Source organism: Stegodyphus dumicola, chromosome 7 (assembly GCF_044657685.1).
Source record: "Stegodyphus dumicola isolate Sdum_Otavi_A_Nest chromosome 7, ASM4465768v1".
Taxonomy (NCBI): domain Eukaryota; kingdom Metazoa; phylum Arthropoda; class Arachnida; order Araneae; family Eresidae; genus Stegodyphus; species Stegodyphus dumicola.
The window spans coordinates 35,472,895-35,498,494 of NC_140774.1; the positions used below are offsets into that span (position 1 = coordinate 35,472,895).

General features: G+C 33.0%; 1 protein-coding gene across 1 annotated transcript in view; it reads right to left on the bottom strand.

Annotated features, from left to right (window-relative positions):
- Positions 1–1,978: 1,978 nt before the first annotated feature.
- Positions 1,979–25,600, bottom strand: part of LOC146996154 (uncharacterized) — a 573,172-nt gene continuing 549,550 nt past the window's right edge. Inside the window, exons 5-7 of the mRNA XM_085821375.1 lie at positions 17,886–18,047; positions 5,257–5,310; positions 1,979–2,028 (exon numbers count right to left, since the gene is read on the bottom strand). Of these exons, the coding sequence (XP_085677501.1) occupies positions 1,979–2,028; positions 5,257–5,310; positions 17,886–18,047 (266 nt within the window). The remainder of the gene's footprint in view (positions 2,029–5,256; positions 5,311–17,885; positions 18,048–25,600) is intronic.

Here is a 25,600-nt window from a genome sequence, read left to right on the forward strand (position 1 = left end):
TACAAAATACTCCAAGTGTGGATTAAAAAATGAAGTTTTAAGAGATTAACTTTCAAAGCACTGGTTTATGTAGCTCAATAATATCGACGGTGGGGGAAAACGTATTATTTACAGTCAATAGACAAAAGAGACAATTTGTAATGGACAGAATATTATAGCTAACTTTAAAACTGTGCAGGCATATATTCAACAGCAAGTCTGTTCACTGCGACCGCTCAATGACAGAGCGAGATTGACCACTACAACCGGTTTTCTGTCTCTCCTGCTGCTAGACTCCGAAGGTGTAGGGCGGTCTTCTGTCCGTCCTCACAGCGGATGATGCGTGTCTGCAATTTGTTCTTTTTCGTGCCTTTCTGACGACCATCTCCATATAGTTTCAAGAGAATGCATTTTGTCAAAAAAATAAATAAATAAATAAATAAATAAATAAATAAAAAATAAAAATAAAAATAAATAAATAAATAAATAAATAATAATAAGTGATATGAAGATACAACTAAATTGATCTAGATGCTAACTTCTGCGGTAAATGAATGATGTTTTACGACTTAAGATGTTCTCGAAAGGAATTCCCGTGCACGTGTTGCATCTGATGCTAGAACTGGTCTTGTGTTTCTACAAAAATATACTGAAATAATAATTTAAGTCAAAGTCCTTCGCTATAAAAATTGAATTTTGTTATCTTGTAACTTTGTGTAACGAAGATGAACTGAGATTTTTTAGATTGGAACTTCACGCATTTTGTGCACGAAAGGCTAGGACTGAAAATGGTAAGACTGATTCTTACTGCTGCAGTAGTTTGCCGTCTATTGTCTTCTGTCTGGATATGTTTTCTCGATTTATACTAGTATTAATTTAAAATTTCACGATGTCAAGATATAATAAATTTCTCGTAATTCACATTATTTGAAGTGTCATCCTTTGGGGGTAAGTGACTTTAATTCCATATTTTTTTTTCAGATCACACATTTCATCCTGCACGTATCCAATATTTCTGGGTTATTGCGGACACCACCATTTATTATCATATTTGCCCCCCATTTAATATTACAAAAACAAGCACACATTTTCGTGATGCTAAAAAATTATATTCAGCAAATGATCTCATTTTCCTTAATTATATCACAGAAGGTAAGCTATCAATAGGAAAACCGCACTTTTCGGTATTTTATTCGAAAGATTTGGACTCTTTGACATTAAAAACGTAATCAGAATAAACTGATAACGCTTATTTACTATCTACTTATAGTGGAAAAACGAAAACATACTGAATAATAAAACAGAAGTTGTTTTTTAATTACAACAACCTCTACTAAGAAAGATAATTTTTTTTTTTCAAATAAATGTATCATATGTCATTTAGGACACATGAAATGTATCCTGAAACGAAACGTTCACTATTCTTTAAAGTATGCGATATGCTAAAACTCATGTAATAAACATATTTTTTTATTAAATAATCATGGAATCAATACACATATATTCTATATATATAATTCTGGAAGAAAATCGCAAATAAATCGAAAACATATCAAGATATAAATTTACACATTACACTACTATTGCAGTTTCAGCACTGCTAGTTAGTAGAGAATTGGCAAAGAAAACAGGTAATATAATCCAAGCAATTTTTGCGATCTCAGGCTATAGATAGGACAATTCTCCATGGTGATGAGGTTGAAAGGAAGTTGCATACTTTGCCTATTATTTCCAGAAATCAACTCAGAATGTATTGTCTGCACTGCAGCTAACAAACATTTATTTAAAACAAGAGGAGTTATCACGCAACCTAAAACATCCGTAATAAACCAGTAAAGGGCGTCACGTGCTAATTATAGATGTAGAGCTTCTCTATTTTTGCACAAGGAAAACAGGTACTTACGTACGAAGGCATAATAAATTATGCACAATTTTCTTGTTTTTCCTACAATTTGTCCAGTCCTTTATAAATAATATTTAATTTTAAAATTTAGAAATATTACTGCATTTCTTCACGCATTTTTCCCCCTAGGCTTTTAGCTCCAGGTTCTAAAAATTGAAAGGAAAAAAAAAAAAAAAAAAAAATATTCGCGTAATTTTCCTCTTCTTCAATGAGTTTAGAGAGCGTGCTAACCTACATTTTAAAATGGATTCGTGCAAGCAGTGATTGTTTTAATTTTACTAACAAACTCTCAAAAGCTACCTTTGAAGGTCATGCCGAACCTTTCTGTTCTAACTGTTTAACTTTACGTCAGCCTGATGCAAGAAACGATTCATCAAAGAAACGCAAAGTGACATTCAGTCAATGGTTTCCCTGAGTCAGCTGCATATTCGCCTTTTCTAAACATTTATGTATGATTTAAGGCTCAAGGAGTAGCCGAGACAACAACAGGAACGGGCAAGATTCAAGTTTCAAAAATGTAGAAATAAAGATATCATATTACATAATGTAATGATAATATGATGTATTCTTATTAGAATGTAGGTTTCTTTTAAAGAAATAATACTGTGATAGTTACCTGTATATTTTATCCAAGACTACTTTTCATTCGTTATCTTCGTACTGTAATCGTGTCCTTTAGGGAGGAGCTTTAAGTAAACACTGTCGCTTCCGGTTCATCATTTGTAAATAGAATATAATTTGTTTATAAACTTTAATCGCTCATCGCTCAGTACTAATTATAAACATTACTCATTTTCTTTCTTTATTCTAGTCTCCCATACAACAGACAATGATAGTTATATATGTTCAAGTGCACTGCGGAAAAAAAAAAAAAAAAAAAAATGAGACAGTTCTATATCTCCAGTCTACTGGGTCGACTGACGAAATTCATATTGCGTTTTCCATGTCTCGAAAGCGCGACTTAGAATATATATTAGATTTATATATAGCCTTGTTCTAACATAGGTATTTTGACACAAAATCAGACTTTTTCTAAAAAAACGATGTTTTTCCATATTTGGATTCTACGACTCAAATTATGCTTAGATATTAAATTTTATAATTTTTGGTGAGAAATTTAATTTTTTTAAATTTATCTTGGCGATTTTTTTCTGTTTGCGCCAAGATTAATTGACTTGGCGAACTTTTTAATTTATAGCAAACTGTTTTCATTTCCTTTTTCTTCATTGTCCACGAGCGGGAAAAATGTCATCGTTCATACTTTTAAATAATTTTTAACAAAGTGCGTAAACCACATTTTCGTTATTATCACTTATAATAAATACACAAAATCTCAAAACGCGCTAAAATGTAAATTCACGTATATCGTAGAAAATTTTGAATAAAAAAACTCTAATTTTTTGCAGGCATGCTTAGAAATAAATCTACTTTAAGATGATGGAAAATTTTTTTTATAGATTATACTTCAAATGTTTTTTCGAAAAATTTACAAAACATTTTTAAAAATATAAATTTTAAGAATAAATCATAAAAAATAGGCGAATTTTATTTGGAATGATCCGATTGATATTGTCCCTTTAGCGGAACTGTCGAATTGGGCTCAAAGTCCCGCTAGTGTAAACAGACCTTTATGGGTTTCAGGTAGAGTACTACTTCCGGTTGTCTAATTTTACCTAAAATGTAGTCAAGTCTTTATACGTATGTACAAAAGCTTAAATACGGAAAATAGAAATTTCATAAAAGAGTTAACCTGGTTGAAAAAATTGTCACACATGCGTACACAGACAAACAGCATTCTAAAAATAGTAGAAACGTGTTCGTGCTTATTCGCGGAAAACTATTGAATTTTTAGGCATAACCCATTACTTTCTTACGTATATAAATATTAACCACGGGCTATGCGTAACGAGTTGTTTTTGTCTTGTCCATATTACATGGAACAATGGCTGCCACAGCCTAATCCGAACAGAAGTTGGACTACTATTTTTCTATTTTCCACCCCCAATTTGAGGGACAGCACCTCGGGGGGGGATTCCAGGGGTCACCCACCCCTCTCTTCTCCTACCAATCCACACGAGAGGACTTTCGGCTCGCCACATATTTAGAGTTCCGTCATGCCGCACCGACACTATACATTTACAAACATCCATATCTTAGCCGGGATTCGAATCCGGGCCCTTCGGTACCGTAGTGGGCTTCCCCTAACCATTACACCGTCTATACGACTGCGTAACGAGTAATTTCTATTAGCATACATGCAGTGTGTAACCAACTTGAGATTAGCATAGCTCGTGGAATATGTTATGAGAAACGAGCGAAAATAATTGCACTTGTCTTGTGCAAGATAGAGTATCTAGAGGACATACTATACAAGTAATTAAGTAAGTTGCACGTTAAGTAATTAATTAAGCACGTTAAGTAATTAAGTAAGTAAGCATTAGTTCAGCCTATTATATTTTGCAATCAGTAACAGGTAAACAAATTACTGACTCTACAACATGATTAATATAACTCATAAATGCTGAAAAATACTGACACGAAATTTTTTAATCATTAATATCTGCTGTGCAATGGTCAATTAGCTTGATAATGAAAATATTTAGGTATGGGCACAACAGATGGTAAATTTTGAAAATTTATACATATCTTCAGGACTCCACCCACGTCTAGTTCTTCAACCAACAACGGTGAGGGTAAAAAATATGACGCAATTACCAGCATTTTACTTGGTTACTTACGCGCAGTTACGTCAGTTTCAAAATTAAATTTGCCAGGGAGCGCTTTCCTAATTTCCCCACAAACCGCAGAATCCTCCCTTCTATTTTTATCTCTCTCTATATATGTCAGAAAGCTATTCACGTGATTAGGCTTTTAAAGGGAATGATTGGCTGGCCGATTTATAAAGGTTTTTTTTCTTCTATGTTTTTTAGTGCCCTACAGATAATAAAAACGTCGTCATCAGTTTTTTGGAGCAAATACAATTTACGATTTATGGAAGCTCCAGCATTAAAAAGGAAATTGGGAGGGAAATTTCTTACTGGAATAATTTGGTTGTGCTACATGCCTCGGAAAGGATGCTAACGTTCAATTGGTGGAGCCACACTTTTGGCGGGAAATTTAATTTCTGTATTATGACGGATATTTTAATATTTGTTATTATTGTTGTTTGGGTTCTGTAATCTTAATAATTGCTTTCTTGTAGTAACAACGTTTTCTGCGATTGCAATTTTATTCAAAATTTAAGTACATAAAAATATACTTTGCACATTGGAACTTCGTGAAAAGGGAACATAATTTAACTGTTTTAATAGTTAACAGCCTTTCCCTCAGCAGTCGAAAATGTTTAGTATTTGGTGGTTGAATGCGTTTCATACCAGCAGTACACATACCAGCAAGCTGACACTCTGTTTGGGACAAAAGTTTTGTTTCTGGTAAATAAGAAATGAAAAATAAATAAACAAAAAGTAAAATATTCATGTAAGAGTAGACACGAAAGGTTGGTAAGAAGGTTCTGTATGCTGTAAACGTAAGTTAAAAGTAATTTCAAAACTTGCTGACTTTGAGTTATAAACAAATTTCAAAACTTGTTGATGCATATACATTGAGTTAAAAGCAAATTTCGAAATATGTTCAGGCACACACATTGAACTTAAAAGTAATTTTAACACTTATTGGCACATACATTGAATTAAAAGTAATTTCAACTTTACATTGAGTTAAAAACAATTTCAGCGCTTGCTGATGCACTTAACAATGAGTTAAAAATAAATTTCAATACGTGTTGATGCACATACATTGAGTTAAAAATAATTCCAACTCTTGTTGATGCACATACATATTTAAAAATAATTTTAACACTTGCTGATGCAACTACTTTGAATAAGAAGCAATTTCAGCTTTTGCTAATGCCCATACGTTAAGTTAAAAGTAATTTCATCATCTGTTGATGCACTTATATCGAGCTAATAATTTCAACATCTCTTGATGCACTTAACGTTGAGTCATTTCAACATTTGATGATCACATATGTAAGTTAAAAGTAATTTCAACGCTACTTGATGCATATATATTGAGTAAAAATTAGTTTCAACTCATGCTGATGAACATACGTTTAATTAAAAATAATTTCAACAATTGCGGCATATTTATATAAAAATAAAATAACTTTTAAATAACGTAACATTTAAAAAAGGTTTTATATATCGATAACAGGAAATAATATAAATTATTGTAGTCATTTTGGATAAATTGTGATTACGTTAGTACTGCACATTACGTTACGTTAGTACATTATTTAGTACTGCACAGTATGAAAAGATATCCGCTTACAACGGGATGCCTTCGCGGACAACTTCTTAAGGATACTTCTGGCACATTTACTTTATGCAACTGGAAATAAATTCAAACAAACAAGAACATCCTATTAAAATATCAAGTTTAAATTCTGAAAGCTGAAGAGATACCAGTGTTTCGTAGTTGTTATTACTCACGAACTCGTTGGTGTTGGCCGAAACAAATACAAATGCTTGCCAAATTGACATGGTGATAGGAGAATCAGCTGCCATAGCCGAAACAAATACAAATGCTTGCCAAATTGACATGGTGATAGGAGAATCAACTGCCATAGCCTAGGGTTCGTGTTCGAATATCAGAAATGTTTGTGTGCGTAGCATAAAATTTAGGGACAACGGCACTTCAAACTCAGTCGAACCAAAAGTTATTTAGAGAGGCTAACGGAAGGAGAACGGCGTGTGAGACCTTCTGATCCGTCTCCGGAGGATACTCCTTCAAAACAGGGATGGAGCTGAGGAAATTCGCACTATCATTTACAACGCGCCCGAAACCTAAACCAATGACAGAAGCAACCTTCTTGGCTAGGATTAAACTCCAGGACTTGATCTAAGATAGTTAAAATTTACTACCAGATAATAATAAATGTTTACTATTGAATTAGCATGGTAATATAATTCTATGTAAAAGGCAGAATTAAAATATCAGATTTTATTACTCAATGTATTTAAGTAGAATACCATTGCATAGAAGCACTGATGTGAATCCAGTACTACTTAAAGTATTCGCTACAATACTCATTAAATAATATCTTTTAAGTTTATGACATTTTACTCCGTTTTGCTTCGAGAATAATGACATTTCTCTTGGGATCAATTTGCGGTCGACAGTAACATGAATAATCATATTAAACTACTCCCTTGCCAATATGATATTTTTTTAGCTATCATAAATATTTTCTCGTATAGCGTTTTATTAAAAACTGGTAAAAAGTGTACTGAAAGACACAAAGTTCTGAATCTATTATATGCAGCTGAAATGAAAATGTTACTAGATGGGAAACAAGTACTTAATTTTTTGTCCCTCCAACTAAAGTAGAATTACGAAAACGAAACTGTAATATATAACACTTTCTGTTTAAATTAAATGGATAAGGAAATTAAAAAAAAACTACTCGCAAGTTATTTCATATATATATATATATATGAAATAACCTGCGAGTAGTTTTTTTATATATAGTGTATTTTTTATATATATAGTGTATATATATATATATATATATAGTGTATTTTTAAATCTTTTAACTGTATTCTTCCTTTAAATTTTTTTAAGTAATAGAATATACATTCTTGAAAATCAGACACCTGACGTTATGGCAGTTTTCTTTTATTAATCACAATAGTGTGAAAAATTTAGTAAGAATTAATTTTATTAATATAAGTTTTTTTAATTCATTTGTAAATTTTCCGAAACGCCATAGGTCCATCTTGTTATCGATTGTTTAAAAACAGGTGAAACATTAAACAGACTTGCATAATTATGAAATATCAGCATCTCCCCCCCTCCCCAAAAAAAGCCCACCGAAGAAAAAATTTAATAGAACAACCGAAAAAATTTAATGGAGTTCCAGAAATAAAATATTCAAAAATAAATTTATCGTAAATGTACTAAACTCATCGTTTTATTTTTATCGTCGGTTAACTAGTCACAAATTCAAAACTTTTCAGTCTAATTCTTTTCTTTATGGGATAAAAGTAGGGAATTTTTCTGTCTGGCTACCCCGACAATTTCATAAAAATGCCGACACCATTATGCAAGTCGGCAACTATTCATTTATATAAAGATCTTCACATGGCATCTAGGCATACTGATGAAGATACGTCATTCTTAATGGTATAAAGCGAAATTCATAAGTGTGCCACGAACAATCATAAAGATCACAAATCAATGATAACAAAGGTACCGGCACTTTTGAAAACTATCTGCTTCCGTCAGATGAGTCCCATTATCTCCTGTATATGCCTCAAATTATATTAATATGCTTCAGAATTAAAGAGACTGATAAAACAAACACTTGGTAATATCGATAATAATATGAAACAGAATTTAGCATTTAGAAAAACTGTAAAAGAAGAAAAAGAAAGGAAATTTTTATAAGAACAGTTTGTAAGCATATACTTAAGTAACTGCAAGTATATACTTAAGTAAATACTTCTTAAATATTATGAGGGCTGGCGAGGAAATCATGATCTGAACTATAACAATTCTCCTTCCCCCCCCCATTGTCTCTAATACACTCATGTCCATAAATTAAAGGATAATGAAAAATCAGACAAAGGAAGAGTTAGGATCAAGACAAATTTGACTTATTTGTAAAGCTTATTTATTAAACAAAAGGTAAAATGCAAAAAAAGATGCTATATGTTTGATATTATTAGAAAAATTAGAGATTTTTTCTCCCTGGAACAAATTACAAAAAAAACCTATTTACAAAAAAACAATATTACATGGTTGGTATGATTGTTAATACATTGTATGTCTCCCCGACGATGCAATACAGTCCGTACAACGCCTAGGCATGCTGAGCATCAAATTATCGATCTGATCTTGGGGGATATTACACCACTCAAAAAGCAATGCTCTCCGAAGTTCCGTAGACATGTAGGAGGAGGTTGACGGGCTGCTACTCGTCGGTCATGCATGTCCCATACGTGCTCTACTGGATTCAAGTCCGGTAAGAATGCTGGCCAGTCCATACGGGTGATATCCTACAATTGAAGGCATTCGCTTACGATGTTTGCACGGTGAGGACGGGCGTTGTCATCCATAAACACAAATTGTGCGCCCATGGCGCCCCGAAACAAACATACATGTTGTTCCAGAATGACGTCCGGATAAATTTGGCTTGTCATGGTTCCAATTTGAACATGCAGGTCAGTTCTGGAACCCAGAATAATTCCACCCCAAACGAGCACTCCTGCACCATCGTAACGGTGTCATTTAATGATTTTTTCTTGGTGGTAACGGGTACCTGGAGTTCTCCATATGAAAGTCCGGCGAGAATCAGAATGCAAGCTAAACCTGGACTCGTCGGAAAACATCACACAAGCCCACTGTTACGGTGTCCACAATGCATACTCTCTACTTCAGGCTAACCGCAGGCGACAGTGAGTTGCAGTAAGTGGAACGCATCTGACAGGTTTACGAGCGTATACACCAATCTGCCCTAAGCGTCTGTACGCGGTCTGCCTTGAAATTGTCGTACCAGTGGCTGAAGAGAGCTGACGAGACAGGTCTGAGGCTGTGCTCCGCCTGTTTCTTTTGGCAGTAACTGCCAAATACCGGTCCTCATTCGGCGTTGTAACTCTGGGGCGACCTGTGCTGTAACGTCTACTCACATTACCATCATCTTGGAATCGTTGCCAAAGCCTTGAGCAATTCCAAGTTCTTCTGATACTTCCAATTGGGTACGCCCACATTCCAGACGGCCGATAATTCTACCACGTAAAAAATCATCCAAATGCGTCCTTTGTGTCATAACTATTCGGTTATTGCACTGAAATGCTTATAAAGCGCCTGCGAACAATTTTACTTCTTTGCCTGTATTCCTTATATATCACTCTCTTACATTCTCGTCATTGTGACGTACCATCGGTGTCATCTGGTTACTTCCTGAAATTTACATATGATTCTTGAAGATGTGTGTAGTGATTTTACAGGTGATATATTTATTTTAGAGTTCGATTTCCACGTGACTCCGAATTATCCTTAATTTATGGACATGAGTGTAGATCACACATGTGAGTGTCCCGTAAATGTTGCGACAAACTTCTGGGGTAAATAGGGCACATCATAAGGATTAAGAATTGCATAGGAAACCATGCCCGGAAATGTCAGGGGTGAGTGGTAGCAGAGTTAGAAGATGGGAAAAGAAACAAGAGAGTGATTAATTTGAAACGTTTATTGGACATGAATACAAGTAGTGTGCGACAGCTTGAATGATACAACAGATGCTCGAAGTTTACACCATCAGACGCCAAACATGCCTGACACGGACGGATCATTGAATGCCGGACATGTTCAAACACACCGGGAGTTTCTTTGATTGTAGCAGGTGTGCAGACAAGTCTTGCCACGAGATACATTTCAGACACAACAGGATTGTGATAGATGACACTTTTGATGGCGCTCCACAAAAAGAAATCAAGGATCAATACATCCGTTGAGCGCGAGGGCCAGGGAACCGATCCAGCACGCCCAATCCATCGATGAGGGAATGATCTGTTCAAATGGCTACGAACATCCAGTCCAAAATGAGCAGGAGCTCCATCATGTTGGAAACAAATGTTCACAAGCTCTCCGTTCTTACAGCGTTCCATGCTCTTCATATGGTGCCTACCGCTCAAATGAGGCAATCTTCACTTTCCACTAACACTCTCCAGTACAACACCCCCTGGCGGCATACAATGACGTTTCTGAGCAGGAAGTTCCTATGCAATTCTTAATATTTATGATGTGCCCTACCTCCTCCAGAAGTTTGTCGCAACATTTATGGGACACCCTGTATATTATGTAATATACAGGTCCATATATATGTAAGATATAACAAAATATGATAGTTATTTCAAAAAAAAAATAATTGGCGACATCAAAATTAACATTCTAAATTTGGTGATCTGCCCCTAAATTCATCTCTTCTTACAGGTTCCAAATTTTTCTATCTTACGTAACGTTTTAATGCAGTTGCCTCTTGTCCAATCAAATTAATTGTAAACCAAAACTCTGAACTGAAACTTTTCCGACTATCACCCTTCTTCGTCTGAAGTTTTATGATACTCTTTCCTTTTCCGCATAAGCTCTCCTGCCGGCAAGACGCTTTTCATGTATGCTGCTACTTACTTGCTTAAGATGACGCCGTACTTCAAAATGCAACTTTTGCATTCAAATATAATTAGGATGATTTAATATACGGAAAAAAATAAAGATTGTGATTTTTCAGGATACGTTGTGCTAAATTGCGTCATCATGCTTTCCACTCTGCCACATTCAAGCCACTACGGTCTTTTCGGTCATCTACGCTGTATCTAAACTGTTAAAAGTTCCACTGTTTTCATCTACGCATTTTAAACTCATTACATATATATATTAGCTTAGTAGATCATATAATATATTAATACTTTTAAAGTTAATAATTAATTAGTCAACCCTAAAAAAAAACCCTTTTTCCCAAAATTTACACTGCGTAATTGCTGTGAATTATAGAAAATGTACCTTCTGAAAAACTCAGAACGCAACATATCCCCTAACCTTAGTTATTATTTCATATGCTTTCGCAGCTGTTATAAGAAAAATTTCCGACTCTTACCCAAATGAAGAGAGATTTATGTCATCTTTTTTCTCCTTTATTTGAAATCGATCCAGATCTATAGGCTAAAATTTGCCAAAATGTATATTAAATTGATGCGCTTCGCTTACATTTGCTAATTTGACGCACTGGGTCCGAAATACTTAGTACTGTAAACATAATTTAGTATCGCTGCACTCAAGACTCGATTCAGACATGAGGTATTCATAGTACATCGAAATTCTCAAAGGAGTCCGCTGCAACTTAATGAACCCTTTCGAGGATGCATGTAATTAATTACGTAAGGGTTTATGAAAGCTGTAACTATTTCTAACTTCAGATGCTTTAACTGCCTGTAGCCAGTTACGTTCCAAAAGAAGGCAATTTAATTTATTTCAAAGAGCATTAGAATTTTAATTACCAAGCATGAACTTTTTTATTTATTCGCTAGAAGACTGTTACTCGTTAGTCGATGAGATCAAATGTGGATTTCTTAACTCTTTTTATTAGTTCTTTAAAATCATGTTGTAGCAAAAGTTAATACATATTTTCTGCTTCATATCATTTAAAAATATTTCCTCGAATTTCACTAGAGATATATTTCCATCCACTAGAGATATATAGGCAGATATACATAAAAACTCAAAACACCTTCATTAAAAGTTGTCAAATAAAAAATAAATAAATAAATAAATAAAATAAAAAATAATAAAATAATAAAATAAAATAAACAATAAATAAAAACTTAAAACACCAAATAGAGTTAAAATAATTTTTAAAAAATTTGCAATTAAAATTAGAATTTCTGCGCTAAAACAAGCAATTCGGCTAGCGGGCAAGAAGACATAATCTTCGGCGCACATAACTGAAAATTAACTTTTGATCACACTGGGCAAAAAGACCCTGATTTTGATGCACCAACTGAATTAATTCGCTAATCTGCTAAGAGTTTCAAATGTAAGCAAATGGCGGTTTGCTAGGCTTAACTCGCGACCTTAACTTTTGATAATTTTATAACTAGATTAAAAAAAAATAAAAAACCCTTAACCGGCACATAAAAATAACATAATTTAATCACTTTTAAAACAAAAAATGCACAATTTACCAACATATAAGAATAGAAAAACTAAGCTCACTGAGTCTGGTAACAGAGTGGGAATATATATACACGTTTGATTCGGCCGATTGCAACGAAAAAAGGAGGTGCACAACTACATGTTATAGCAGTCTCATAAAATTTCAACGTCCTATGGCTAATCGTTTTTGAGTTATGCGATATAAATACATACCTAAGTACGTACGTACAAGACGTCAAGGGAAATAAATCTCCTTTTTAATCCATTTTAAACCCATTTTGGATAAAACAGTCCTTTATTCTGTCCGTGAGTACAGATGTCACGCAAAAACATCGTTCAAATGGATTCGAGAGTGGTCGAAATGTCAGGTTTTCTGGGTACAAGTGGATTCAGTGTACTTTTTTCCCGTCGCTTAGGCTAAACGGTATTCTAGGCAGTGAACTTCGATTAAGAGGGATTTGACTGCATCTTGTAAATCATTTGTTCTTGGTTATTAATGAAATAGTAATCTAATTTATTTGAATTTGAAATTATTTTAATAAAACTATTCACACAGTTATAGTAGGTATTAAAAATAATAAGGGACAGAGCTTTTATTCGCGAATTCATTTGATATTCACAGATTAATTACATTCTTATTAAATATTAGGAAATCAATATTCACGTTACAATATAATTAGTATTTGAACTCCGAATAACAGTAACCACAAGTGCATCTGCTCATGGTTATTCACGAGGCCTGCTATTTGGAATAACGTAGATACCTAGTTTATCAACAAAAGTAAGATGTTTTGCAATGTAAACAAATCAGGGATTGCTTTGTACTTTTTTCCATCAACCGAGCATCGACTTGCAAAAGAAAAATGAATTTTCACCATGAACGGTCGAAGCCTTTGGCCTTCCTTCTTAATTGCTATTTAATCGGGTTTGATATGGATTCTTACAACTTACTATCGCAACTAATACGCGAGTTAGAACTTATTTTCTGTAGAATAACGCAAACCAACCAAACAACCTTACTGGTAAACTACTAGTTGAAGCCAAAGAAAGAATCTTTCCCCGAGGAGTCCACATCGCGCAGATTCATTTCCAAGACTGCTTTCCCCAGCGTTGGGAAAACGGATATTGGCCAGCCTAAGAAATAAACGAAGAGGAAAAAGTTTAGTTGGGAAGGGGTGCAAAAACCAGGGAGGGGAGATTCAGAGTCTAGGGATCGCGCTCGACAATTAAATGTTTCGAAAAATACATCGCGGACCAAGGCGGAAATGAATCCACGGGCGCTCCAGAGATTGGAGAAGCGGATATGTGTGGGGATCGAGGTTTTACCGCTTCTTCCTTCCCAGTATCATAAACAACCCAGGGATTTCTAATTAACTTCCCAGTGATTGATTCCGGAGTGATTTTGTTCGCTTCGAGGGCTGGGAATGTTCTATATAAATAAATCAGAGGAAAAAAATAAAATTCTCGTTTCGATTAGGATACACATATTGATGAGTATCTATCCACGCAAAGTATTGATGTTATTTAGCTAGCCTGTTTTTTAATTGGCGGTACGAAACTGGAAAAATTGATTTCAATTTTTATGGCTTTGGGTTTTTTAATGCCACAGTTATTTAAAATTCGAAAATTTCATTTGATTAGTCGGTTAAGCAATTTTGATATATGTTGCAGTTTATAAATTCTCGAGCGTAATTTAAAATTTTCGCATTGTACAGAGTAGTGCTGAAGTGCGTGGGAGGCAGAAATGACATATAAATTTAAAATAAAGTATATTTATTCATAAGACCACACCATTTGCTCTCGAATATATACAACGTTTTCTGTATGGTACGCCCTTCTGAAGAGATACATAGTATGTAAGCGCAGCACAATATTAAAAACACATATGAAGATTCGAAATAAAGCTCGTTGTGAAAAACATAAAACTGGTTCCAAGACACGATTGATGGCTATTTTTTTTTCGTCTTTCATTTAGAACTAAAACACAAAATGAGAATGTTTACGACTGATTTGTAAACTATTTTATATAACTGAAGAAGCTAATAGATAAATGATGATGAAAATGCAAATAATAAAAATTAATGAAAACTCATTTTAAACTTAAAAAATAAAAACTATAGAAGGAGAATATCAGTCAGTAAATTCTTTTTTTTTTTTTCTATAGCACCAAAAGTCTTTGAAAATTTGGCTTCAGATTTCGATAAGTAATACTATAGAGTTTAGGAAGCACCTCTTCTTAACGAGAGAAATACACACCAAGATATAGAAATTTATATTCATAATACACTCTCTCTTTTTTTTCTTTTTTTTTTTTTCTCTTTTTATCTTTTTAGTCCAAAGGGACAATTTGCCCTGAAGACTATTAATTTCGTTTTGGCATTTTGCGTCGAAAGCTTTAAAAGGCCGTATCACTTTTCAAATCGTCGCCGCCATATATTATCGCCCTCTCTTATATTTAATGAAATAAAATAATGAAGAATCTGCATAAATGTATGCATGTTTCTCGCATTGTGATAAAACAATGGTACCTAGAGCCATCAAAATTTGAATAACCTAATCTTCCATAGAATATGGTGATGTGGAAGCCTAATTTGAACTTGAAATTTGTTTTATTATGGATTTCAGATTTTGTAACACTTCAACGAATTTTTGATTAATATATAGGGTTCCTCACTTTGTAAATGCTAATTTACAGTTGAACGTGAAGAATCTTAAGAACTGCTAAGCGAATAATCGCTTAAGTTCGTGTGACAAGAAACAACAAGATGGAAGGGTAAACAACCCTTTATTATTCAGATAAGATTTAACAGAACTCCGTCTTGCAGTGTACAAATGAAAGCCGACACTTGGGCTTGAACTCAAGAGGCTAAGAAGTAAACTAAAACTAATTTAAACTAAGAGATACAGCTGAAGCTATCAAGATTCTAACCGAGTTGGCCCCTTAACGCTAATTAACTACGAAGCTATCAAGGGCCTGAGTACGGCCGAGCGTAATAACAGCTTTGAGAGAGAGTAACCCAAAAGGCGAACGCGCGCTAATCAGAAACTCTGATTCTCTCCAAGCAAATAGAACTTCGCTGTTAAATACCGCTCTACCTCATTATGTATTCAGAGGTGATTCTAAAACTACCTTCTGGCCGGAAGTATAACTTAAAATTTAACTGTTAATAAAATTAACATAATCCTTACAAATAAACTAAACGATTTCAAAGCGAAAAGAAAGGAAAATACGCAAACTGCGCAATACTTTGCGAAAAAAAATTATCTCCAGCGCGCGAGTCTCTGTATCGGAAATTCTAAAGATATGCTCATTTTAAAATTAATTTGCGATATTGCTGCTGAAGTGAATGAGTACGTAGAACATGATATTTAATAAATAAAAGTAACACACAAAGCGTTAAAAAAGCGTCCCTTTGGACGCAATTTAAAATCTGAAACCTTTCAGATTTTTTTTTATCATTCCATTTACTCATTTAAAAGTATGTGGAACTTCTAGGCAGAAAAAATGAGGCGATTTTAAAAACGAATTTGGTCGCCATATATTTAATTCTTTGAAAATGCCCGCACTGTGTATAAAATGAAGTACGAGGATTAATTTCATTATTAAATTCATTAACGCAATTCGAATATCTCTATATAATTTATGGTAATATGTTAAGTTGGTACACTTTTCTAAAAAATATTGAATATATTTGTATCAGATTTGATATCTTGCAGAAAAATACTTGAATGAACAAAGACCGAAGCCATTTAGGCTCTCGTCGAAAAGAGAGGAAAATATATTATGTATTACAAAATATGCAAAACTCATAAAAGCCCAAGCTCCCCCTTAAAAAATCTCTCCTTAGACCTTTGCCTTAAAAATTTCCACCATGTTCTGAAACCCTGGCGCGTCAGGTTATTTTCAGTCAATGCTTCGAGTGCATAGCTTAAATCACATAACGCCATTTTGAAAAGTTTCCAGAATAAAGCACATTCATTTAGAACGTAATAACCTTACTAAGAAATAAGAAGCATTTTCACTGATATTATATAACATGTAGTAACTCACGTTCATTAAATCCATAAAAAAAGAAACACTAATTGTGAATAACTAACAGAAAACAGTAAAAAATACTAAGAGAGTTTAGCCAAACTTAAACTTCAAAGTCAGTAGTTTAAAAGAAAAACATAGCTGATTCTGTACATTAAAAAAGTAAAGGCCCGCTAAAATTTAACTGCCAAACACATATTTAATTATGAATAAATGAGATGAATAATATTATTTATTCATAATTTATATAGAGAGAATGCAGGGAAAAAATTCTCAGAAATAAACTTTTTGATTATCCAAGGCTATCTCTCTAACAAATTTTGGCAGCATTTTGAAATTTCAGGAAGTCTCCAAAACAAGCAGTTAAAATTTCAGTTAACAGTTCAACATTCAGCAACCGTCTCTGAATAAATCAACTCATAAACAATTAGTCAAGAGTCTGCTACGTTTATATAACATGGCATGAGTGGCTACAAATATCCTATTTGTAGACTAAATAATTTAAGTCCAGAATCTTAAATAGATAATTCAAGATTCAATAATAATTTTGTCAATGTGCATTGCATTCTTACTTGAAAGTTCCAACAGATTTCGTCAAATACCATACTGAAACAAGTGACAATCAAGGTCGCCACGAAGTGACCCTGGCGAATGAAGTACTAATAAAATTGCAATAATAGCCTTTCCTCCCCTTAATGATGCTTCTATTGAACATCAATAAAATTAATCTTTCAGAACTTCTCAGTAAAAACGTTTAACGGTTTATTTAGGCTGAGACTCAAAGGATTCGGATGATGGAAAAAAAAAAAAAAAAAAAAAAAAAAGATCCAACATTTGATACTTTTAAATCTCGAATAGTTTTCAGAGTTGGTGGAATCAAGCATTTTATCCTTATATTATAATTATAGTGATATCAGGAAAAAATATGCATACCATAATAAATTTACGTTTACATAATTTAAGCATCGTTCAACAAATCTTTAGAAATGCATCAAAGCTCTTCACACAGCTTAGAGAGCTACTGACAAATACTTGGAAGAAAAAAATGTAATTAAGACTCGAAAATTTAAAAAAGAGGGGGTTTGACAACAAGATTAAATCCAAATATCAAAGGTTTCTTTTTACTGAGGTGGCGTACAGAGATTGTACATGTACTTAAATGGTTTTATTTCTATGTTTATGCGCTTTGAACTTGAAAATGTATAAATACTGATATAATGCTTTGAAATTTATTTGGGCGAAAGAAAACAAAATACTTACGAATGCTATTTGAAGCTAAATAATTCAGTGATGTATTCCACGTGGATACTGCCATTGTCATATTTCCAGCTCCAATGAGATTAACAGGTATTTTACTGTCCATGAGCATTGATTTCCCGTCAATGAACCAATAAGCATCTACAGCAAGTCTCCAAGACAAACCTAGGAAGAAAACGTAATTAAATTACTACACAAAAAATACTTGAAATAAACAGCTATGTAGGTAATTCAAATGAAAACTTTAAAATGCAATAAAACTCCAACAAAAATATATGATTCATTTATAAGTTGCCAAAAGTTAACCTTGTGCTCCAAAGAATGACCGGTAAGTGGCAATATGTTATTACACGCACCTCTGAAAGAGGAAGCAGCGTTAGTGCAAAGATGGCCGCTTCATTGTCGACATGCACAGCACTAAAGCATCTGTCCGTGATGTCTGTTTTCAGTTGTGAAGGTATTAAATGTACTGAAATTCACCTTCAGAGAAAATAAAGTACTATGATTGGTATATTTCCCTGCAGCAAGTGTATGACTGGTTTAGAAAATTTAAACTTCTGTGGAGAAGCTCATCCCATCAGCAGGAAGAGTCATACTTATTCTCTTCTGGGATACTAATAGTGCAATTTTGGATCATTACATGAAAAAAAATTATGTATACACCACATGGCTTCCTTGCACAGAATATTAAATTATATGCATTTTTTCTTGCATTTCATTTAAACTTATTGGACTGAATTAAATCTACTTCGTCGAGAGCGCATAAACAACAATAGAATAAATGCACTCTTTAAAATTCACTACATTTGTTTACCATAGCGACACTGTGGCGCTAGCTTCACTTAACAGCGTTACATTTCGTCCATATTATAACTCAGAATGCATATAAATTTACATCATTTGAAGAATTCTCTAATCGTTGCCACATGTTCTATTCAAATATTATAATAAATCTAAAAGGATGTATAAAAAGATGTATAAAAGAAATTAAGCAAACAAAACAAAAAAGAAAAAGTTTCTCACAGATGATTCAGTATTTCTCATTCAATTAATTTAGTTCTCACTTTTCGACAAATTAAAATAATTAAAAACTCAAAATATCTATATTAAAAATTACGAAGTAAATCTGAAACACTTATTTCCTCGAATAAATTCCAGAATGGATTAAGCATGATTTAATATAAATAATAAAATAATAGAAGAAGGCATTATCTTTGTTTCTGCGAAGCTTAGTTTCTTTAGATTGGCAAATCCGCTAGTTTGCCAAGTTTGAAATGTAAACAAACATGTCCGCCACCGCAAAATTCATGAGGCTTAGCTGCACCTAAATAACTTTTAAATTGTTGATAACTCCACAAATATTGCATGCAGATTTACTAAGGCAAAGGAACCTTAACCGGAAGATAAGAACAACATAATACAATCATTTTTAAAGCAAAAAATGCACAATTTACAAACATATAAGAATAAAGAAACTGAGCTCACTGAGCCGAGTAACAGAATGGATATATATATATATACTTATATACGTTTGGTGCGGCCGATTGCTACCAAAATCAAAATACAAGATGCATATCTTCATGTTATAGCAGTCCGACATACAAAATTTCAACGTTCTGAGGCTACTCGTTTTGAGTTATGCGAGATAAGTACGTACGCACAGACGCCACGAATAATTCTCTTTAGAATTCATTTTAAATCAGTTTTATAATTTTTTGGGGTTAAAAGAATCCTTATTCTGTTTTTACTTGCGGATGTCACGCAAAAACATCATTAAATTGCATTGGAAAGCGGTCAAATCGATATTTTCTTTGAAATATGACACCCGAAATTTTTCGCGATTACAATACTTCCTTTTTACAACAAGGAAGTAAAAAGGAGCAATAGTGACAAGTAAGTATTATGCAGATGTCTTTTAAATCATTTTCGCCTTCCAAGCAGGAGTGAACGACAAACTTTTGTCTTCGGGTGTATTGTTACTGCATGACAATACTTGCGCTCATACTGCTAGTTTAATGATTGCAACAACGATATATAAAATCTAAATGTCTCACACCTGCATTTACTCCCCAGTGAATCTCATGTATTTTGATGACTGAAAAAGGGCTATGGAATGCAAACATTTTCGAAGCCATGAAAACAGCACTGCATAAGCGACTACAGTTGCAACTAAACACATTCTTCTTTCGAGTCACCGGTGGACTTCTGAAGCGCTGGGTTGCAAAGCATGCCATGGAATCTCAGAAAACCTATATTAACGTATAATGTTTATATATTTTCTTATCTGCTTTATATAAATAATTAAGATTTTTATTTCAATTTAGTATACTAGATAAGAGTAAGAAATAATAAGAGTGCTGTAAATGACGCTCAAAATATCTTGTCCAATATGAAATGCATTGAAATCTTTTTTGCATCATGTGGTATCCATTTTTATTTTCTCATTTAATTCTTTCAGGGTTTAATCTTACATCCTTATTATCTTTGTTCTGGCTTCTTCTTTTTCTTTTTTTTTATTTAAAAATGAATACTGTGGAAGATTGATTTCCAAAACACTTTTTATGGGTTCGTTTTTTTTTCATATAGATATAAATGCTATTTAGGTTACTTATTATCTCATACATACAGAAAGTTGTCGTTCATCATCACCCGTTTCTCATTTAACTAATTATATTGAGCGACACATTTTGCTTTTTTCTTGTCACAGGAATGAGAATTTGATACCATTTCTGTTTATAAATTCAATATGTCATTGCCATTTTCTTAAGAAGTAAAGATATTTTGTGATATTATTTAAAATTTATACGAGTATGTGTAAACTGGTCAACCACTTAAAAGGTGGTTTTTGTGCCTGCATAAAAAATATCTCTTTTGCGGGCACAAGACAAGTTAGAAAGCATTTAAGACGTCAGTAGTGGCTTCAATAGTTTCTCTTTAAAAGAAATTTTTTAGTATTGCCCTCATTATGTTACCATTCTTTTGATTTGAGACCAAGAGAGAAAACTTCTAGCTGAGAATGAGAAGATTTTAAAAACATTATAGTAATCTGTAACTTCTTTTGAAAATATCATTTCTTAGTTTTTGGCACTTTTCTACTTTCCAGGGAAATTTTTACAAAACTTTATGGAAGACTGCCATACAGAATTCTGAACTAGATTCAATTGCTGATCGAATTTCTGTTCTAAATTATAGACCTACACAAAACGTATGCTATTTAGTAAATAAAGGGACTGTTATTTTGCTGAAATAGGTAAAGCAATTACATAAACTACAATAGAACTATATTTTTGAATAGTCCTATATTACCTACATTCCTTCGTTAGATGACAGTAAGATATTCAAATTCTCACGCCATTGATAGTAACGAAAGTAATCACATTTCTATTATGCCTTTACCCAAAAGGGTTGCTATTCTCAACGAGCAATATGCAAGCTATAAAATCCTGCTTTCTTTTTGGATTAAACTTCTACAAAAATGAATGGGATGATACAGAAAAGAAATGACAGGTATATATTGCATTATTTTACAACATTTTTAAACAATTAAGCTAAAAGGAAGGAAGCCTATCAAATAAAAGTTTCAGTGCAATATTACCAATCGATTTTGATGACAAGATCAGATCCAAGAGACGTTCCAAGAATCGAAGAAAGATCTACCTTTCTTGGCATCTCCATCATGACAATGTATGAGCTCACATGGGAAGAAGCCGTGATGCAGTATTTGCCCGAATATATTACTGACTATGGTCTCCATCCACAATAGCCCAAATCTAAATCAGTACGACTTTATAATCAAAGCTACTTCGAAAAAACTTTTTTTCATTCTTCATGAAACATACGGCGAGCGCCTTAAAGGTCTTAAATAGTCTACAGTAAGTATTTGATAACTAAAAGAAGAATTTACAAAAGTGCATAGCAGTCACTGGTTACTACTTAGGGAAAGATTTTATAGAAATAGTTTAACTCAATCGCGGTTAGTCCAGGCAATTTTATGCTTAAGCTGCAGCAAATCAGCTATCCCAAAGGACCATCGCTACAGCATCAGCTGACTTAGACCATATCTTAGTAAACTTTTGTGGACTACTGCTTTTACATTACTGAACAAAATAATAATTAAAAGGTTGATTAGAATTCATCCTATTTTGCTTTCCACACAACTGCTGGCGAAAATAGGGTGAAGTTACTGAAGTATAGCATTTAATGGGAGGGCATGTGAAAAAATATTTGAATCAAGAACTTTCAGTAATTGCTTTGATACTGTTGCATATCAAAGAGGTAGGATCTAACACAAAATTTACGCTGCTATTAAAGATATGCTGTTAGTAAGTCTTAGTAATTCAAAACCATTAACAGGCGTACATATCTACTAAGTAAATACGTATGTTAATAAAATTTAATAATAACAATTATTTACTTTTGTATTTAATTACAGTGCTGCATTAGCTCGCTGACGTATTAGCCCAAAAGAAACATTTTGTCACTGTTTTTATTATTTTACTTTTTAAAATTCTGTTAATAATAAACAGCTCTTAGAATCCTAATTTTTTATATTATTTTCATCAACTAAGTAATTTAACACAAAGAAAACGCTCCTATTTACTGATGTTTGTTGATAATTGGAGAGGGGAATTAGCGCGCATAAGTACCTTATTTAGCACTGATTTATAATAAACTTTGTCCAGTTATCGATAATTACAATAAGCATATTTCAAATAGTTATAAAAATAAATAGGACAATTTAATTATTTTTTGGACCTAATCGCTTTTTTATTTACATTTTGATCCATTTTCCATTTTGAATAATATAAATTTGTACAATAACATCGTAGATTTTGGAAATATAATGAATATACGAGTATAATATGGGATTACCTGCATTTCTCATACTTTCAAAATATCTTACCAGACAGCTTACCATACGTAGTATAGCAGACTCCTCTTATACGCTTATTCAAAATTCATGGTTTTAGCATGAACCCAAACTTCTGTATTGCAAATTAAAAAAAAAAAAAGTTTTTATAAGTTATAAAATTCGTGACAAGAGAGAATGGACCCTAACACGGTGATGCACATTAGAGTAATGGTCTCAGTATCTCATCATGTGAATTTTAAAGCCATAATTAAATATGAGTGGGTTATTTGGAATGATGTTTGACTGGCATGATGATGGCTGTGTAGAAAGCATAATTTTTATGTTTTGATATTCTTTCGAATTGTACTTGATAGTATATTGTGCAAGTATAGCAGTTTTACATTACTCTACCGTCTCCTAGGCTAATAAGATAGAATATTTCTTTACTTTTAGAAGTACCAAAATGTGGACTGCTTAGCCAAATAATTTTCAAAAAGTAAGCGAAAGCAATCTGTATTAGGAAGGATAATTTCGTGGAACAACTTTGTGGAATATTATACGCTTTACGAGTTTCACGTTTTCTATGCGTTCTGTATTTTTATAATAATCCATATTCTTAAACTACATTATAACCAGTATAAAATTTTAACTATAACTATCATAAAATTAGTTCACATAATTACAGTAAAAATAATATTTTATATTAAAATGATATAGATAATGATATTTATTCAGAATGGCACAGAATACGAAAGCTACTTGCCTAAAAGAGAGGATTGCCTTCATGAAGGAATTTATAAAGCGAACTGGTTCGTTTTTACCTTAAATCTGTGGGCAGCTTAAATCCAAAGTACAAGAATTATAAATTTAAGACTATCAAATTAAAAGCAAAACGTTTGAAAACTTTCAGATTTTACATTAGCCCAAAGGGGAGTTTATTTTTAACGATTTGTGTGTTACCTTTATTTATTAACTATCATGTTCTTAGCAGTTAAGCCATAAAATTAAATTCAACACAAATATCACAAAATAATTTAAAAAGAGCATATTTTTAGAATTTCCGATACACAGTCTCGCGCGCTGGAGATAAAAATGTTTTCTTTTTCCTGCACAGTGTTGCCATTGCTCGCTTTGAAATCGCTGAATCAAAACTTCCTTAACGTTTTACAAAATATGAAATAGATAATAAAACAAATTCCAAATTTGAGCTTCCAGATGTCCATATTCGAGTAGAGGACTACGTTATTCAAACTTTGATGTCTCTAGGTGATTTTTTACAGTGCGAGAAACATACATGCATTCATGCAGATTCTTCATTATTTATTTCTGTAAATATAATGCAGGGATCTAATGTTTGGTGGCAACAATTTGAAAAGTGAAACGCCGTTTTATAGTGGACGACGCAAAATGCCAAAATGAACTTAATAGCCCTTCTGGGCAAATTGCCCCTTTGGACTAATAATATTGTATACTAAAGATAAATTTTATTTTGGTTCTATGTCTTATTTGTGTTTTACTTTTTTTAATGCTAGTGATAATGTTAGTCTTTATCGTTAGATGGTAATTTTTAATACTAGTAATTAATAGTAATACTGTACATACAAAATTTATCTTTTAAGCTGTACTATATTTAAATGTGTTATAATATAGCATTGATCTGCTGTGGGGTATTATTTTCGGTTTTAGAGCCTATGGGATTGCTTGTGAAAGATCTGTAATGTTTTGTCTTTACAATTAAAATTATGCATTCTGCTTTCATCTCAGATCTAAATCACAAATTTAGAGCTGTATGTAATCACTTAAATGTTTAAATACACAGGTTTTCAACTTAAGTAGCATTTCTCAATAAAATATTCAAAAACTTCATTTTATTTTCCCCCCTTTAAATAAACCGTTTACATTACTAGTGTTGTCATCTTTCAATTAACTTTATAATGGAGTGTAAGATATTCGGTTCAAGTTCTGTATAAATAACAGATGTTCTGTATAAATAACAGATACGTTTTACAATAGCCAGAGAAACCTTACAAGAATGTATTTACATTATTTGTTAAAAAGCATATCATTACAAACAAAAAAGTATTCTTAATTAAGATGTCATTAGGAGACTTTAAATTTAGAACTGTACTGTATTAAACGATTTTTCTTTAGTACAAGTGGAAATAACGAGGGAAATAAAAGAAAGACTACAGGAATAATAAGATTACATGCATGGGGGACTATGAGGATCATACTGTGATATCATACCTTCTTTTCCTCCCTCCCATCATCCTCTTCCCCGCAATCCCATAATGCAATTTCTCCGTTTCGCTCCGAAGCAGCTGCACGGCTTCCGCAATATCTGTCACCCGCACGGCCCCCCGACAGCTGAGTAATAACACTTTAGTAACTGCATGGCAGTAACTTTTGTCAAGAGCAGGCGGTTACTTATCATAAGTGATTTGTTTTTAGACTTACCGGGAGGAAGATATAGTTAACGGTGTCAGTAAAGTTCATGGTTCGTAGACTAGTTAATTTGTGTTACACGGGAAAGTAATTTGTACAAGTATCAGAATGGGTGACATTAAAAAAGGATGTTTTAAATGCAGATAAGGCTACAAAACTTTAAAATTATTGCTTGATGGCTGATAGATAGAATGGCTGCTAAAAGTTGCGACGCAGTGGGAGCGCGACAAATAATTTAAGAGTAGTTTATGGTGGTGGTCCTTATAAATCCTCACAAGTGCTATCTTATCCATATATTAAACTGCGTGCCAGAATGAATTAAGTAGAAATAACAAGCAAGCAAACAAACAAACAAAAAGGAGAACGGTTTTTTACATTTTAAAGTTCGTCCGAAAGCGTTTGTTAAGGTTTTTTACGCTAT